The 19,476-nt window shown below is 42.7% G+C and overlaps 1 protein-coding gene across 2 annotated transcripts in view; it reads left to right on the forward strand.

The window, feature by feature from the left end:
- Positions 1–16,270, forward strand: part of LOC146199956 (proline-rich protein 5-like) — a 31,859-nt gene extending 15,589 nt beyond the window's left edge. For both annotated transcript variants that reach the window (XM_084595309.1, XM_084595310.1), the window contains exons 4-10: positions 195–243; positions 327–381; positions 857–948; positions 2,757–2,835; positions 9,064–9,131; positions 14,341–14,506; positions 16,075–16,270. In XM_084595309.1, the coding sequence (XP_084451435.1) occupies positions 195–243; positions 327–381; positions 857–948; positions 2,757–2,835; positions 9,064–9,131; positions 14,341–14,506; positions 16,075–16,187 (622 nt within the window). In that variant the 3' untranslated portion in view covers positions 16,188–16,270. The remainder of the gene's footprint in view (positions 1–194; positions 244–326; positions 382–856; positions 949–2,756; positions 2,836–9,063; positions 9,132–14,340; positions 14,507–16,074) is intronic.
- Positions 16,271–19,476: the final 3,206 nt, after the last annotated feature.

Below are 19,476 nucleotides of genomic sequence, written 5' to 3' on the forward strand. Positions count from 1 at the left end.
GTAGTTTTCTAACAAATAATAAGCAACCGCTTTGCACAAGTTGAATCTGAACGCACTATTTGCGCTTTTGAAAAGACGGGGATCGGTAGTTTTCGTTTCCCTACTTGAAAGTAAGGCAGTAAGGCTATAAGCTTTATTAAACTTCAAATTATAATATGAAGCACTTATTTTTTTTTTCTCTATCTATACGGCAGGACACTAATTGGGTCCAAGGCCGGGCCGTTTTTGTTCGACTCTTTTAAGGTGAGGTATTTTTGTGGCTTGAAGTGCAAAGCGAACAGATATATGATTGCTGTTTTGAATGTAGTAATATTTGTTTTTCACAGCGTGAACTTGAAGTATGCTTCACAACTCTCTTGCAAAGACTTCAAGAAGTGCCAAGTAAGACACCCTCGAGCGATTAACTCGAAGCTTTGGGACGTTTTCCTGTGCAGAACGTATACTCGAATCAGCTAAGAACTTTCTTCTGTATTTGCTTATCCCCTACTGGCCTGATTTCGCTTCATTTCCTTGTTTATTGGCGCTTTATTTACGCCAATATTCATTCATGCATATCTTGCCACCGTTGTATTTGAGTTATTTGTTTGCATAGCACATGATTTAAGAAGCTATTAAATTACCCGGGAGTGAGAATTGACCCCTTTTACAATATCATCTACTGTAATTTGATATTCTGGTATTATGGTTCCTCACAGCCCTTCATGTGTGATAAGTGCCAAATGCAAAATCTGTGGGCTGTTTGTCTGGATGTAAGGCCGGGCATCATATTCCAAAACCAATCTGTGCGCACTGCCTCCGGGGCAGAGGCTGTGGGTGGTGTTACTTCGGCGAAATGCATTTTTCCCATCTGCTGCAGGAGAGAATCTACTACAGGTGCTGTCTTCTGAGTGGGAGAACCTCTTTCGACATGTCTTGCCCACCCTTGACATGATCTTGTACGTCGTCAAGGCATGCACCTTCCAGCAATTTCTCTCACATTGAAACGAACTGGAAATTAGCTGGTGCCTATGCACAGATAGAGCGTGCGAAACTTATAATCCCTGTCCTGTCATGGAAACATATATATCATATGATCCTTAGCTGCGCGAGGTATAATGACTACAAGACTAGGTTTGTGAAAAAATATTAGTCGCAACAGCATTCAGGGGTGAAAAATAAAATCGTAACGCCGTGAACGCACTTGCAGCAAAGACGCAATTAATACTCGACTTGTACGATGTCCTATATGGTGTTCAAATGATCAGCGATGCTTATATGTATGCCGGTAATTTTTTATAAGGAATAATTGTCTCGTGGCCACTGAATGTGACTTTGGTAACCTTTGGTACACAGAATGATACTTCCGAACGACTTGTGATTGCGTTTTCAATTTGTGCCTATGCATGCTCGGCTCATCAAGCCGCTGGATCTTCGCGTCTTCTCTGCTGGCAGCAAAACAGTGCAACCGTGTTTAACTAAGAACTTGTGACTGGGATCGTTGGGGCACCTTCAGGAAGACAGAGGAAGTAGGAAGACGAAACACTGGAAACAGTATGGAATCTCCTCCTATTAAATGGCAGTCTTTAAAATAACGTGAATTCAAATCATAAGATGTCGAAATTAGCGCTCAGCGGAGTGCCTTACGCCAATTTGAAACGATAATATATAAATAGCACCTTCGCGCTATTTGACACCCGTAGAATACCACCTTATAATAAAAAGTGGATCAATCTCAGTTGCAACTCAGTTTTAAGAAATACAAAAAAGCCAACTAAAATGTATATTTATTAACGGCTGCCAAATTCAAAAGAAAATGCGTGAGGGATTTTTTTTTAATTAAAAAATGAAGCACCATTATTATCATTAAAGTGCTGACTATGTGTCCCCTGTCAATTTGAAACAACTGCGGGAAAGTTTTTGAGCCCTGCTTGCGAGGGTATAAATGCGTTTAACATTGTCGAATAAATACCAACTATCCAGAAAGAAGCAGTAAATCAAGTTTCGCCTCAAACAGTGTATGGATGATATTATACTGTGAGTCCCTTTCATGAGGACTTGGCGCCACTATCAATTATGAGGCATAAAATTGGAACTGTGATAATGTATGAACTGTGCATTTTTCATTAAACCCAATAATGTTTCGACAACCGAGTTGGCGATATGGAGCGAACTTACTATGAATTGTATATTTACCAGTGGACACACTTCAGGTTACAATCATCGGAATGGAGATATCGATTGAACGTAGCCGGTGCATAGAGCTATTCCGAAGAATTTCACAATTAAGTATTCACTCCGCCTAAACGTTTACTTTTTGAAAGGCCAGCGCGTATCACTAACAATTTTAGGCACCATATGAGGAATTGAAATTGAAGTCTTTAAAAATTAGAAAAGGGAATTCAGGCACTTTTCATAAGGCTGTCAGTGCTAATGTGGAGAGTAAATATTTGAAACGCAGATTGGAGAGTTTAGCATTCACGTCCGAAATGTGAAATTTGATCCGTGAGATAAAGCATAAGAGGCTATCGTTAATAAAATAAGAAGGTCTAATTTTAATGGCAGTATAAGGACCGCACAGAATCTAGTTTGGGTGCTTGTTGTATTATGAACAAAAAGTTAACTGTGCAAATGAAAAGCACGATGGGAGACACTGGTACGTGACAATGCTGGCGGAGTAGGGTTTGAGTTACACGCATGCGGTGGCTATTTTGTATGTTACCGCAATGTTTGTTGATTAATTTAGTATTGTACTGCATATACGACGCATGTTCCTGCAGGGCAAGGGCTCTACAAGCGTACGACACGCTTTCCTGGTGGCTTTCCGAGACACAGTTGTAACGAAACTGGACCTTGAAGGTTTGTTGTCATTTACATTGCACAGCTGGTTCCTTGGTAGTTCACCCTGCTAAAAGAAATTTTGAAGCAGCAAGACGCTGCGGAGGAGGTCTTGAGGCTGATGGGCGAACTTGTGGTCATGAAAGTCCATTAGACGCGGTTGTCAGCCAAGGGGCATGGCAACCACGATCTTTTACTGATGTATTTGTACCAATTCATGCAATCCAGAAAGGAAAAAAAGCCGGGGTGGAGCAGTGGTTACGGCGTTCGACTACTGTGCCCAAGGACGCGGGATCGAATCCCGGCCTCGGCGGCCGCTTTTCGGTGGAGGCGAAAAGCAAGGCGCCCGTGTGCTGTGCGATGTCAGTGCACGTTAAAGAACCCCAGGTGGTAGAAATTTCCGGAGTCCTCCACTACGGCGTCTCTCATAGCCTGAGTCGCTTTAGGACGTTAAACCCCACAAAAGCAAACAACAAAAAAACTTGGTACTTCTTTTTTATATTCAGAATATGTTAAACACTTTTAATCTCACGCTGCAGGACTGATGCTTTGTCATAATAAGTTCTTTCTGCTTATTCCGAACGGGGAAATACAACTTTGAATTAAATGCATACGTTTTATTGCTTTTGTGCTCAATCATTTCTTTTCGTACTTTGTTTATTTTTTGCAATTTGCTTGTGCTGCCCCCTCCTGCAGCTGGCTTCATATTCATATGCGTCCTTGCTAGCAGCGGCAAAGTTTCGGATATCTTAAAGGGACTCTGAAATGAAATCCTACTTGGGGTAAAATTCTAATGCAAGCAATTCAGAAGTTGTCTTCGTGAGTATTCTGATAACACTTAAAAGGTTTGCGCGGAGCCGATCATTTTTTTTAGTTTTTAAATAATTGGTCCCGGCGACCACTCGCAGCCAATCGCGTTGACCCATCGCTGCTCGCAAACCTCCCTACTGACGTCATTGAGGCTACTAGGCGCGGCCGCTCATTGGACGCTCCCAAGTAGGAGAGTAGAGTGGTGTCACCGCGATTTGTTTTCTTTTTTGTTTGCACGCCAGCGTGGGTTCAATCGATAGGGAGAGGAGAAGCATGACTTTCGATCACCTCATATCTTCGGTGCTAATGAAGTTACGTTAAAGATATTTGCTTTGCCGAGAGGATTGATGGGATACCTATTGCTTGTGCACATTCCTAACTCTAGTAAACCGTTTTTCATGGGCCCTTTAATACTGCATTTTTGTATTTTCTGTGAATATTGAGGATTTGTCACAAAGGACCAGGCAAAGAAGGATTCTAAAAAGAAGGTGACAAGCCAAGCTCACATGACAATTCTAGATCGAGTTTAGTGGGAGGCACTGGCGGCCAGCAGGGATCTTTCTCGCAGAAGAGCAAATACGCTTGCGGAAACCAGCTAAGCCATGAATTAAGGGCTCCGACCATTCAGATGCCTAATATAGGGCCACTTAAGCGAACAATATCTTAGCAATTGTATTCACTCGCACACTCCAAATGTTTTCTTTTTTTGTTTTTGAAGTTAAGTGAAAGTGAATGATTATTAGCTTGAACATATTTACGAAGTCATAAAAATACAGACGAGGGTCCCATAGTGAGGAGACTGCATCGGGACCTTCGATAGATCACAACAAAATAAATAATAACAAGTTAGCGAAAGATTATAATAGAGAAAATATGGCAAATCGGTATTTTTACACAATAACAAAGGCACTAACACATATATTCGACATAAACAAAATATATAAAAAGTCAGCAATTCAACAAATACTCCTTCAAGTTATTCTTAAACGTGGGCAAGGACATATATGTTTCCAATGTTAAAGGCAATGAGTTCCAGAATGAAATGGCCGCTAAAGATGACATTTTCCTATAATTAGTACGAACTTTCGGGCGTAGAAAATTGTTAATTCGCTGCAAATCATGTAGAGTTATAGTTCGAAAGTAGGATCGGATTAACAAACTGGAAATGCAGGCTGCCATTCAGTACCTTAAAGAACGCGATTGCAAGCTGATACTGAAAGAGCTGGTGGACTGATAAGATATGATGTTCATACAATAAGGGACGATCGTTAGTGGAAAACGTGCTGCAGGTGAGAATGCGGATGTCCTGATTGTGTATCTGCCGTGCAGACGATAAATGGCAGTTGTAAGTATTTCCCCAAACTACAATGCCGTAAATGAAGCGACTGTGAATGAAAGCATAATACAGAGATAAGAGAATGTAACAAGGGAAATATGGGCATGCTTTAATGAGAGCTCGGATGCCAAACATAGATATGTTTTTCAGATAAGCGATGTGGGCTGAGAATTGAAGTGTGGATTCAAGATGAACGCCCAGAAAGCTAGTGTTATCAAAAGCTGAGATAGTGTAAGAACAGAGGGTTAACGTAAGAGTGCATGGAACCATCGTCTTACTCCCTTTGAAGACTAAAAACTTTGTATTAGCGGGGTTAATAACCAGGTGGTTATTGAGACACCATTTTGTTATGTTACTGGTATTATGGGCATAACAAGCTATCATTATGTGGAAGACAGGTGTTTTAACCAGCGTGAAAAAAAATGGGGGGAGCACCAGCAAAGATACCAAAATATAAACACGATTCTGAAAAACTGAGCGAGTTACATTGTACCCATACTAAACCAGCGTGAAACACTGGCCGAAAAGGAACAGGAGACGATACGACACAGCGCTCATGTCGTCTCCTGTTCCTTTTTGTCTTGTTTCGCGCTGCTATAAGATTACACCAATAAAAAAACTAAAATTCACCTTATAAGGACCATTTCAAAAAATTTCAAGCTCTTACTGGAAATTTTATGGAAAATTGAAATATTTCTATTGGAAATTTGAGTAGGGCAAACATATAACAGTAAACACAAAAAATACCCTTTGCGAATATCACTTTGATGCTACTTTCGCACACCCGACTATTAGGCCCCCCCCTTGGGTGCTTTCAAGAAAGTAAAGAAATGCAGTGCACCGTGCATTCTCAATTTGCATTTCATCAGCTCACTTTCGTTGCGACGCTGTTTAGGTTCGTGAACAATCTACAGAGCTTTCTCGCGCCCGTGATAATTTAGACACCAGAGACAACCTTCCTGACAAACATATTCTGTAGTCTGACAGTATTGAATACACGAAAGAAATATTTGTCGCACATTGGCTGCCTACGGCAGACAGAGCTCCCGGACGACAGATTAAGTGAGGGCTTTCTCTCTTCTCGAAGCATTGGCTAGACACACAACCTTATGCTCTTACATTTGTCATCATCCTCATCATCCTGACTATATCCCTGCAGTGCGAAGGCCTCTCCCATATTTCTCAAATTAACCCGGTTGTGTGCTAGCTGCATCTACTTGACCCCTGCGAACATCTTAACCTCATCCACCCATCTAATTTTCTGCCGCCCCCTGCTACGCTTTCCTTCCCTTCGAATCCAGTTTGTTGCCCTAAACGATCATCGGTTATCCTGTCTTCGCACTACATGTCCTGCCCATGCCCATTTCTTCTTGATTTCCACTAGAGTGTCAGTAACTTGAGCTATTTTTCTGACCCACTCATCTGTCACCTCTTCATTATTTGCTGTTGCATAAGCTCCACATTTTACTCCATAGAGACACATCTGCTGCCTTAGAATTTTTTAGCTAGCAATTTCACCTCAGTGTAATTGCATTCGTTTATGTATAAGTTTAAATTGTAAAGTGGAAGACGAGATGCCGCCAGAGCTCCACCGCCGGTGGTGCAGTTGTCAACACAAGCTACTCAGACTGCCGTTTTATGAGGTCTCACTCGGGTCCTCTTCGCTCGTAGAACCCTATGACAACTTAGTTGAGCATGCTGGGTCGACACTTCGTCTGCCGCCCTGGAGCTCCGAAGCCGAGCCATCGCCCAAACTATGACCTCCAAGGTAGTCCAGAACTCTGCTTCTTCGCCTACTCCAGTAACTTGCCAAGCGTTCTCCGACAGCGTGACCGAGTAATTCGCAGCGGGACCAAAGATCTCGATGCGGACGACTGGCTAGCCTTCTACGGGCTGGTAAACGGCCACAACTGGTGAGACGGCACCATGAAGCGGAAAAACGTAGTATTCTACTTCATAGGCGTTGCCAGCCAGTTGTACCCTTAACGAGAAAGCAGTCTTAACGTCCTAGTCGGCTTCTATACGGTTCATTTCTGACATCTTGGGGAGCCCTACTGTCTGAAAGCTTCGCACGGAGCAGCGCCTGCGATATCGAACTCAGCTGCACGATTGATCCCTCACATGTTATGCACAAGGTGTAAGCCTGTGCACCTGTGTAGACGAATTCATGTCGAATGCATATCGGATCAAACACGTTTTGAAAAAAAAAAGCATGCTGGCAGACGCATTTTAGATGCTTGTCGCCTGGAACCCCAATAATGTTACCAAGATCTTGTCACTTTGCCAATTGTACGATGACATCAGCAAACAACGCCACCTCGTACCGCCACCACCCATGCCGCCTGATTTAGCATCCAGCCTGGCTGTGTCGGCGACCACCAGCTCGCTGCTTCACCTTATAAAGAACTTTGTGCACAATGAGGTCGCAGGACATATGTATCTACTTCACATGTTCAAAGCACCAGGTTTGAAAATTACGCCATTGTCTACGCGAACCAATCGTTGCCCAAAGCAGAATAAAATTATTCCGTCACTGAAAAGGAATGTCTAGCCAGAATTTTGCCCTTACGCAAGCGGCTGCCCTTTCGACATACGTACGGACCACCATTTCTTGCGTGCGCTGTCCGCCTTGAAAGACTCCACAGGCCGGCTCGCTCGATGAGCCCCCTGACTTCAGGAGTGCGATATTCGCGTCACCTAATGCTCCGGCCCAAAGCACAATGACGCCGATGCCCTGTCCCGATCTCCCCTACCACCCTTCAGCTCCTGCGGTTCCCACGTCGAGTGCTCTTCGTTGACACCTCCCTTGCACAACATGGCTGGCGAGCAAAAGCAGGATCCTTTGATAGGCTCGTCTTATCATCTTGCTCTCGGATCCGTCGGCTGCACCTTTACCTCGTTCTATCAGCCGCCAGGCTGTTTCCTTTATCATTCGCGACTGCCTCCTGTACAGCCGTAACTGCACCTCTGACGGTCGGAAGTGGTTGTTAGTCATCCCTGTGCTTATTTGAGGCCAGAAACGTGCGCAATTTTTTCACTATGACCCACAGTACGCTCATGCCGACGCCTTTAAAACATACATACGGCTTCGCCTTGCGCTATTGGTGTGGTAGGTTTACCTACGTTCGCAAGTATGTCCACTCGTGCGCCGACTGCCGACGTCAGCAGTCACACCTCAGTAGGTCCGATACAGCCTCTTCCTTGCCCGTCACAGCATTTCGATCGCAGTGACATCGACCTCTACGGACCGCGTCCATACACTACAGCCGGCAACTGGCGGTCTATCATAGCCATTGATCTCCTGATTCGTTACGCGGAAGCTGCGACTCTTTCCGAGGCTACGACATCACATGTTGCATCTTTCATCTTGCACCACTTCATTCTGCGCCATGGTGCAGGTTGCGACCTGTTGAGCAACCGAGGCCATGTCTTTCTTTCGGTGGATGTGATTCGGTGTCTACTGAAAAATGTAACATTCCTCACCGGATTATTACGGCCTGCCATCCACAGACGAATGGTTTGACACAAAGGTTTAATCCCACCTTGGGAGGCGTAATCTAGTATGTCGCGACTGAACACTCCGACTAGGACCAGGTCCTACCAGTTGTTACAATTGCTTACAACATTGCCAATGAGACCACTACTGGCTTTTCATTGTTTGTAATTGTCTTACGGACGAGAACCTTCCTCCCTGCTGGGCATGCTCCTTCCTTATCGGCTTGATGCGTCTGGATGCGCAGCTGTCTCTGAACCTTCCAAGCATGCAGTTTTACCACTAGTATTGGTTTTGCCATTTTTTACGATGTCTCAGTGGTCCAGTTCACTGCTTAACGCCCGTTACAAAGTAATAATTTGTTAATTAAACGAGCTTGTGCTGTGCCGATAATGACGAAGGATTAATGTCTCTGGTCAGCTGAGGCTTAATGTAACGGCGCAGTATATTTCGGGACAACAAAATCCTGCTTTCGTTAGTTGCTCAGAAAGCGAACGGGAGCACCCAGACACTCCAGGATTAGTGACATATTAACCACCCTTGGTGTCTGTGTTATATGCGGACTGTGCATTCAGGAGGCCAATTACGTGCCTTTTTTTGTCTCTCGCAGATCTTTTTTGTGCGGACACTGGACAGCTTGTGCCCGATGGAATCAGACACATGCTTCTGATTCTTTATGTGAGTAACTTACGCCTCTACAAATAAAACCTATGCAGTGTTAAATGGAGGAGGCTTAGTCTGCAGTGGATACAACAATGTTAATACGTTGGTGCCTATTAACCAAGGAAAAGTACATCTCTAATCTCTCTGCCCAATTTGTTTGAATTCAGGGGCTTAGTGCACATTCTGCGAATACAAAACCAATCTAGAGCACTCGATAAAGGTGCTGATAAGTAAACGCATTATTTTGACTACATACAATATGACCACATAGAGGTTTTCAAATAAGTTAGAAAAATATTTCGCGTGTTGGTTTTATACCGAATTGCAAGCGAGCGCAACAGGAGCTGTTTATTTTACCAGTAGTTAGGAAGGGGTGCTGTGAAGGTTTTGAACTCAACAGTGTAAGAATTATAATCTCCTTTATACTGCGTCGCTCTATTGCGACCGACGCTACACTACAGTGTAGTATATAGTCGAGTGGAGACGATTTCCGCGTTTAAAACAGCTGTGCTGACACAATGGTTAGTTCGAACAGATTGCGTAGCTGCGCCGCCCCGGGCAGCAAATCACCACAACGCATCGACTTGCATTTAATTTATTTGGCCGTGCCAGGTGACCGTATCCTTTGCGATCGAAATCATGGCTCTCTTCGATACACTGTTACAGTGGTGCATAGGGTGTTGTGTGCTTAAGCGCCTTGACTTTATCGGAGGAAACCAACTGTTAACGCGCGTTTAAAGACCAACTGCTGTCGCTCCCTGTCCTTAAATACGGACGTTGCCGTGCCATTTTTGTATGGCTTGTCGAGAGCCTATATCAACGTAGCATTTTCAGCCCTATGTTTACCCACACACTTGTCTTGGCTTGGGAGCAGGTTTATTACGGATATAGAAAGGTAACAGTGACGTAGTCTTGCTGGTGTGGTACCGCTGCGCCAAGGAGAAATCTACAGATAAATCGGCATTCACAGTTAATGAGCGATGACTTTCTCACTTCGAGACTTATCGGGACTTGAAGCTTTTTGAGACGGTTGAAAAAACAAAACGCTCTGCCTCAGCCCTTTAAGGGCTCCCTTGTTTCGACCACGTTTTCATTCGGGCTGTTTACCCCGAATGTTTTCAGTGCTGACATTCGACTATCAAATGAAACAAAAAAAAACGACTGGTAAAATTTGACTAAATAGTATGCAACAGAAAAGAATGTTGTGCGCTTATGTTAAACTTGTTAGACCTGGATTTGGTTCATACAATATAGGCAGTGAAAATAAAGCTTGTGCACACAACCGCAAGCTAAAAAGAGGCCATCATCGGGGCGCAAGCAATTACGTTTTCAAGACAGATGTGCAATGATAACACCATTTCCGCCAAAACCGCAAAAAATGCAGAAATAATAAGAACGCGCAGCTAGGCGTCTTCAGACGTTGAATGTCGCTTCGATAGATACACGAATTCCACGCTGACTGCACTGATTCGCTGACAGAGAGCATTGCTTTGCGATCTTATCCAGGGTGGTCTAACAAGATGGCGTATTAACGAATGCGACTCTGCAGATGCACAAACTCGCTGATTGGGGGCATTTATCGCACACAGTTGCATGTGCTGATAGCACCCACTGACTAAAATTGCATCGTCGTAAGATTTAATTTGGTAACGCACCGAAGATGTAACTCAGGCCGTCCGTTTTACACAAAAAAGGACTCATACATCAGCGATCATTTTGTATTTTATCTCAAGAAGAAGAAAATATATTTATGCAGTTGTATGTAATCACTAGTGCTATGTCGGTGTTATTTTCTGCTTTTATATTTATACACTTTTACCTCAGATTACAGCAATTTTCAAAGGTGAGTTTTGTACCTAAATGAGAACTTTTCTCGGCATTGTGCGATCAGCAGTTATATGGGCCATAAAGCATCTCAAACCTGACAACTACCAGTACAATTCCCCAGCACATCTTTAGTGTCCGACAAGCTATACACGCTGAACACGTGACAGTATGGGTGACGTAAGGATCGGATAGGAATGTGCTGTACGCGCTTCAATAAGTAGTCGACGCAGTTCAATCCTATGCAATGGTCAGCGGTATGTCCTGCGCTGCAGGGAACTCGGAAAGTTTAATCGTTAAAGAATAGAGTACATCTAAGTATCGTCTTCATGATATGGTACTGTTTTCAAGAGTTTCGTTCGCCGACTCCTCTTGAGGATTATACCTCGCGTATATGGCCTCACTTACTCACTAATTCAATCGTATATAATGTTTGCCTCTATAATCTCAAATGTTCTCATTAGCATACAGTTTTAAGCTACTACATTATATGAACGACCACCCGATATAGATATATGAACCCCTTGGCTAACCAGGTCATGTGTATACATATAGGTTGAACGTATTTAATTCGGGATCCAAGTGTCCTCTAGTGCTGCATTCCGATTGCATCCTTTTATCCCAAATACCGAGCCGTATCTGCATCACCTACCAAATAGGCAATGTTGTGTACTGTAGTGACGTCAAAAATCGAAAAAATCAAAAAGAACTAATTTTAGGTAATATTGAAAGAAGACAACTAATGCTAGGACTGTGTGAATCTTTCCAAGGTGTTTGACAAATCAATCATATGCGCTTACTAGGAAAATGGTCTTGGTACGGCATTCGTAGTACCTCTTCTAATTTCGTAAAAAGCTACTCGAAAAATCGATATCAACCAATCTGTATTGAAAATAAATGTTCTCACTACAAATAAATAACCATCGCATACCTCAACGGAGTATTATAGGCCCACTTTTTTTCAGTGCTTACGTTAATGGCCTTGTGTCTCTAGGTAACACCTTTAATTACGTTATATACGCTGACGACAGCAGTACATTTTTTACTGGAAGCAATAAAAATGACGTTTTTAAAACAGCAAACATATTCTTAGAGAAACTACATATTCTTAGACATATTCTCAGACAAGCGCAACCAGTTTAAAATAAACTGTTCGAAATCAGAAGCATTTCGCTTTTAAGCTGAAATTACTAGCATTCACATTTATCAACTGATAGGCAATAATGCTGAAATCGTATTTTTTTCCTCAGTAAAAACACTCGGTGTTGTTTTTCATGAAAATATGCTATGTGATTTTCGCAAAGCCAAAATAACAACTAAACTGTGGAAAGCGTTAGGTATGCTGCAACGGTTACCCGTTCATACAATGTAAGCCTTACTATACAACGAGCCCACTCGCCCCTAGTTCTGGTCCGCCGGGCACCATGGGGAGCCCAGGGACACCTGACCAAAACTTTATAGAAGAGAACAATGTAACGACCACACCCATAGAACCTCTATCTTACACTTTCGTCCCTACATAGGCATGACAGATGCACACTTGCGCACACATAAACTTCCTCAGCAAAACTGATATCGTAGCCTGGCAAAAAGTTCAGACGCGCACTTTTCCAAGTAAACCACGAACACTCATCCGCGCGCGATATACTAGATGTTACCGAAAATGCAGCAGCCCTAAACCAGATCTCTTCCATTCTTTATGGGAATGCCGCGGAGCCTGGCGGCTCAGCCCACCTGATCGAGCGGCCGACCAAGATAGCAACAGCTAAATGAGCCCTAAGCTAATGACACCGTCCAAAACATATTGCAAATAAATATAAATTTTCTGTTGGTTAATATAAGCTTCTTGTGTCGATTCCGCTAGTTGTGTAGTTTACCAACGTTTTATAATTGTCTTTTGCATGTTACTGTTCAGCATTTATTTAGGGCCCTGCCGCGGTGGTGCAGTGGTTAGGGCGCTTGACTTCTCTGCTCAAGACGTGGGATCGAACCCCGGCAGCGGCGGCCGCTTCTTGATGGAGACGAAAAGCAAGGCGCCCGTGTGCTGTGCGATGTCAGTGCACGTTAAAGAACCCCAGCTGGTAAACATTTCCGCAACCCTCCATTATGACGTCTCTCATAGCCTGAATCGCTTTGGGGCGTTAAACCTCAGAAAACGAAAACCAAACCAATTTTTTACCGGCTGGAAGGCCGAGCAATGTACTGCGCATATAATGTTACAGCTTTTCGCAAAATGCCGTCTTTTTGGTATTTGTAGCAAGATAAATTTTGTGGCTGCATTTGTGTGACAGGGAAACTGAGCTGTCGCAGGTAGCCCAGGGTACTCGTACGGCTGCGCTTACCATTGCAGCCCACCTCTAATGTGTTCGGCCGCTCGTTATCACCGCTTCGAAGCTACAAAGATATGCCCCATAATTTACAAGCCGATTCGCGACTCGTTAGCACGCATTGCCTAATGCAGCTGTGTTTTGCTTTCGACCTACTACAGCGCTAAAATTTCTTGGGCTATAGTACCCAGAGAAATGGGTTTGTGAAAATGTGGAAACTCCTATATGGGCGGAGTACAAACCTCTCAAGAAATAAAAAAAGCTAACAACGAAAGTTAAAGTAGTAACTATTCAATAGCAGCTACAAACCCGCTAGTTACGTCGTAACTGTATTATGATGCAAAAAACGACTGACAATGCTCTACAAGGGAATTCGCTCTTCCAATAATAATAATAATAATAATAATAATATTATTTGGTTCACAAGAAAGGAAATGCGCAGTATCTGTCACACTTGTTTCTGTGGACACCTGGATCGCGCCGTAAGGGAGGGGACAAAGTTAGGAGTCAAATCGGAAAAAGAGAGAAGGGGGTACCATAGTGGAGGATTCGAGAAATTTAGACCGCCTGGGGATCCTAAACGTGCGCTGAAATCGCACAGCATACGGACGCCTCTTCGTTTCGACTCCATCGCAGCGCAGCCGCCGCGGTCGGGATCGAGCCCGGGTACTCCGACACAGTAGGCGGGCGTCTTATCATTGCACCACAGCGGCGGGGCCACTCTTAGAAATCAAAATCCCATTTTTTTTTAATTGTTGCAGCCAATGAATATCAATGGAAACATTATGACGTAACCGCTTATACCCTCGGTAAGCGCCGATCTCGATATACTGTGCGTTTCGACTTTGGCATCTTCATGGGAACTATAAATAATGCCTGAAATTAAACTATTAAATATGGTTGAATGGAGTTATTCTAGCTGAATATATGCAACTTTATTCTCATTCCGCATGGGGATGTACTCAAGCCCATGTCACAGACACAGCCTCAAATGGCGTTTCTTGTACTCCGCTGTCGCACATGACCACTTCTCCCAGCGTTGATGCATTCTATGTACGTGCGATTGTGCACAGAACGTGAGTGACAGCTACCCACCGACGAAGACGAAGCTGAAGCTGGAAGAACTGCTTGCGCGGATCCTGAGCCCATTCTTGGGTTTCCAAGGCCTGTACGAAGGCAAACCTGAACCTACCGTGAAATCGGCAGAGCCTGAAGTTGCATCGCGGCGGAAATCAGCTGGTGAGCATCAGCCGGTGTATCGATAAAGTTCCTATGAATCCTTGAATTGGTATTTTTGTCAGTGAGTGACAATAAACCCGAGCGGCAAAAATTCTGCGGATCCCACCACAGCTGCGTTCACACAACCCAGCTTCTGAGGCACGTTTGTACACTGAAACCATGTGCAACCTTTCTATATCGTCTCCTCCTTCGTTTCAAACAGCTGCGTTGAATAGTCTTACTCTACGTTTGCCCAAGACAATTATTATCATTGGAAGCAATACGTGCCGAATAATGTCTTTAATAATCGCTTTTACAGATATCTTAAGCATACGTTTTACCTACAGGCCGAGACGCCGTCCAAGCAAATTCCTTAACTTCGGTATCTAACTTGAATACACCACGGTTGTTTGCATTCGTTTCCTTTCTTTGTACTTGGTCACTATAAGTAAATATTTTAACATTTTAGCCTCGCTACTGCACCAATTTCTTTTCTGGCTTTAAGAGTGTTTGTAAAATTTGGTTCTTCGCTCTCCGCGTGAACCAATGTAGCATTTTTCCTTTTCCTCCATTTATTCTACGCGAATTTATTTTCTCCATTGCTATCTTTCCAGTTTCCTCTTGCTTGCCGCGGAGAAAATCGAAGTTCATTAGTTAACGTAAACTATACTGGGTTTAAATATTACTTAAATATCTTAATTGGGAGACGCATAGCTTTACTGTCGGACCTAAACTAGAGCTCGGTTATGGCGTACAGATACGTTTGGGTTAGAAACATAAATATCTGCCCCAGGAATGTACACACAATAACATGCCAAAGCTCCGCACAGTGAAAGGTTTTTGGCGCGTTCCCATCTTACCTTACTCAAAGAGCCTGGAAGAACGAGAGGAAGAAGATGGCTACACGGTAGCAAAGATCACTGAACAAAGGTAAAAGGGGGGGGGGGGGGGCGAGAAGCCCCAGTTCGCAGGTTGTGCCACGGTTTCGACAGGAGGACTTGTCTTCGCCTAGTCAGAGGGATGATCACTGGGCTTAAGTACGCTTTTGCTTAAGGATAAAAGCTCGGGTGGGGAGGTTGGAGAAAAGAAAGTAGGTCAAAGAGTGGAGTACGTAAAGAAGTGAACAAAACTAACAAAAGTTTACCGCAAAGGGGCGTTTGTAAGTATTCGTGACCATTATTGCGCTGGCAGTCATTTCATGAAAACAAAACCTGCATCTAGAGGAAATTGCCTGCGCCACTGGTGGATCAGAAGATAATACTTTTGCTGAAGTAAGTTTCTCGCGCTATCTCGCTGTGAAGGCTGCAACTTTTTTGTTTGAAGCATGGCAACGTAGGTTGCCAAGATTTATTATACCTAAACATAAAACAGGTAACTCTGGTACTTGTATCAGAGCTTTAGCTAGCAAAAAAAAATTTATCACTTGAACTTCACCCTGAACACGCACAAGTTCAGTTTATACTGGAAAAACGAGTAAAGTTTTCACATGCAAGTGCAAGCATTTTAAATAGAGCCATTTGGCAACTTTTGAAGATAACAATGCGTAAATTTTAAAAGTTATTTTTGTTACTAATTCATTTCATTTGCAGATGGAGTACCACTGCCGAGGAAGTTGTCTCGACCGATGAGCTCTCAACCTCGCCAGATAGAAACTCTGCACGAACTCTTCCTGACCGCTCTGCGAAAGCAGCCAGACTTCTAGGGCAACAAATATGGCGTGTTTTCATTGTATATACCCCATACCAAATGCTACCATGTAAAAATAAAATGTATGTTTTCTCAGTAGTGTAGGTACATAAGTTCGTTCTTGCTTATGGCAGTGTTGCGGCCTTCATCGCTGAAGCCATGACACTGCACATCTGAAAGAAAAGAGCCTAACATTTGGTGAACACGGGTAGTAAAACTAAGGCTAAAATTACCTTAAGGCGCACAGACCACGGAAATGGTAATCAGTTCATAAAGGTTCACGAATTCATAAATATTCATGAATGAAGTGCGCTGTTTTTATGAATGATTGGCGTTTAGAAGCTTTTCGTCGCAGCCGGAAGGATGAATTCTTATATTGCAGTTAGCATGTGGCACAGGAATTTGGCCTTTCCGTACCTAAAATAGGCGCATAAACACGGAAAAAGCGAAACATAGACAAAAGAAGTCTCCCTATAATTTTTCTGTGTCAGCGTTTATGCGGTCATGTTACCTATGTATTTATATGCGCAAGCCTTTTCTCTTTGTCGAATAAGAGAGCTCTGTGGCTTTTGCAAGGTAAAACAAACCCTCTACGGTGTATTTGTGATCCACTCTTAGCAACACCGAAACCTGAACTAATGACCCTTGCTTCATAACATAAAGCAGCGTAAAAAAATTACGAGGGACTTTAGCGACTAAAATAGTGAAAGGCGAAAGCCTGAGTTCCGCATTCTGCTACAAATGTGGCACTAATCAGTAATCATTATTTATTTCATTATTTAAGTAAATAGTTATTTAATTAGAACTCATTCATTTATTAATATTGAATTACTTATGTTAGTCATAATTAGTAACTTATTTATTGCCAATAGTCATTATCAGTGATTGATCATGAATTGACATATCGCCATATAAGAAACTAATTCTAGAATACTGTGGTGGTACCCTATTATTGGTCGAGACGTCTTTGACGTCATCCCGCCTCGGCGAATCAGAGCCGCCGCAAAAGCGGTACGCACTTTGTTCACGACAACATGAGCCGTTAAAAGCATTCGCTTTAAAAACTGTGTATATGCGGACTAATCCATTCCGAATAGAAATTAACCTAGTGCAGGAATGCATACGTGCTGTCTCTTCTCATCTGTAGCGATGGAAACCGCAAAGTTAGAACCTAAGGGCGTTTGTTTACATAATCTAGGGAAGTTGTGCTGAAATCATTGATGTTTTACACCTCTGAAAAAGCTCATAGGTACACGAATGTTTGTGTGCTGTTTAGTCATGATGTTAAAATCGATTGAATGTTGTTTAGGTATGTATGTAACCGAAAGTTTTAAAAGAACTGACGTTATCAGCACTGCTTCTATCCATTTTCTTGATCTTTATTGTAGCCATTCTGACTTTTCTTTTCAATGATAAAATATGTGATCACAATATTGCATTCTCTGATATTTTTACCATTTATATTTTGTGCATGTTGTATCCGTTACACAATGCCAAGTTAACTTTGCACTTGGCCTTGAATAATTGGACTTTTATTTGGTTCATTTTATACTACAATCACTATGCCCATGTTTTATTTACATTGCAATAAGAGTGGTATGTTGTAGACAAGCTCTTTTCGAAGCAAGACTTCATCTCAGCTTGCTTTATTGAGTTGCTCGTTCAACGCGGTTCTGTTTAGAATGCCAGCAGTAATACTGTAATATGGGCACATATTAAAGTGCTTTGCTTGCCCATTCATATTGCGATATCCTTTTTTTTGCAAACCGTTTGCTAAAATGGTGCCTTGAACATACCTGCATATGTTCCGTTCCTTAGTTTTTCGGTAATGTACACAATATTTTGGAAGTTTGTTGTTACGTATTTCCTCTAGTATTGAAGATATTGGAGTCCATGAACAATTTGACTATCATATGATGCTTGTCTGTTTTCTCCTTTCTAAATAATTATCTTGTTTGGCCAATCTTTGTTCCATTCAAATCGAACTCGAACTCTGTATTTTATCACCGTCAGCAAGTCGCAAGAAACGTTTTGCCATATTTAGGCCAGCCATTGCGGCGTACAAAGGTTACACATTTTAGAGCATGTAACCTATGCCTAACTCGATTATGTATACTTTTGTAAAGGTTATAACGCTACAAAGGCTGCGTAACCTATGCAGAAAAGCAGCCTTTACAATTTGCAACTTTTACCAAGGTTAGAAGTGCAAAGGTTACTCTGTGTAACCTTTAAATTATAGATATACCTCAATGTAAAATTGTGCACCTTAACAAATGTTACCCAAAGGTTAGAGTCTTTATTGTATGCAGCTGCAAGCGTAAACGGAAGAGCACATCTCTTTACTGACCCGGCAAATGCAATGTTTGTAACTTTTGGGCGGATGAAAATGGTGGCATGTTTTGTTTTTTTTTGCGCATGAATGGTGTAAACGCCTGGGAACGTAACGTTCCGTAGGTGCTTTGGACATAGCCCTCAAGAATGACAAGCAAGGAAAAGTTACTTACGCCGACATATTACTAAATATCTGAAATCTAGGACAGGTATGCGGATCTGGAAGTAATTTCACTTAGACGTAAATGCTGAAACAATAATACTCGGTTAGCTAAGTGCCTGCTGCGGTCAGCCGCAAGAACCAACCATAATACCGCATAACGTAATAGAACCAACCGTACTAGTGGACGTGTATGCGCACTGCAATCACGGACTTTGGCCATGGTGCAATGAATCCAGAAGAGACGTCTATCACACTGCCCTCGCATGTCCTTTATGCGGCTCTAACATATTACATTGTACGTTTATGAAGATCTGCAATAAGCGATTTTATCGATCTTTGTCTGAACCTTGCTCGACTTTGAGAACTGACCTCGAAATAAAACCGACGTATAGCTTTGCATGTTAGCAAACATAATAGATATGTGGACTGAACACACTAAATATCCGACGTTTCTTATATGCCGTTTACCCTGATGACTTTTAAGAAAAGGTGAAATCAGAATTTTCTACAGGTTGTAAAATCTCCACCTAATTGACAGTGTGCTCGCATGCCTTGGAAAGAGGTTAGGCTAGATGGCCGTTAAAGGATGCTGAATTATAAGGCAACTAGCCAACAGTATGGTCGAGTAGCAATAAACGCGCACGCGCTAAACTTTTGCCAACCCACTAGCCAAACGTCGAGGTCAAGGGCCGATGTATTAGTATGCGAATACTCTATTTTTCGAGCTCTAACAGTGGTCCTTCAGATTTTGAGAGGCTTGACCTTGAATGTCACCCTGGCCACCCAACTGATAGCACGAAATTTTATTTAA

The sequence above is a fragment of the Amblyomma maculatum genome, chromosome 2 (assembly GCF_055883805.1).
Source record: "Amblyomma maculatum isolate TAMU_Amacu chromosome 2, ASM5588380v1, whole genome shotgun sequence".
Classification (NCBI taxonomy): domain Eukaryota; kingdom Metazoa; phylum Arthropoda; class Arachnida; order Ixodida; family Ixodidae; genus Amblyomma; species Amblyomma maculatum.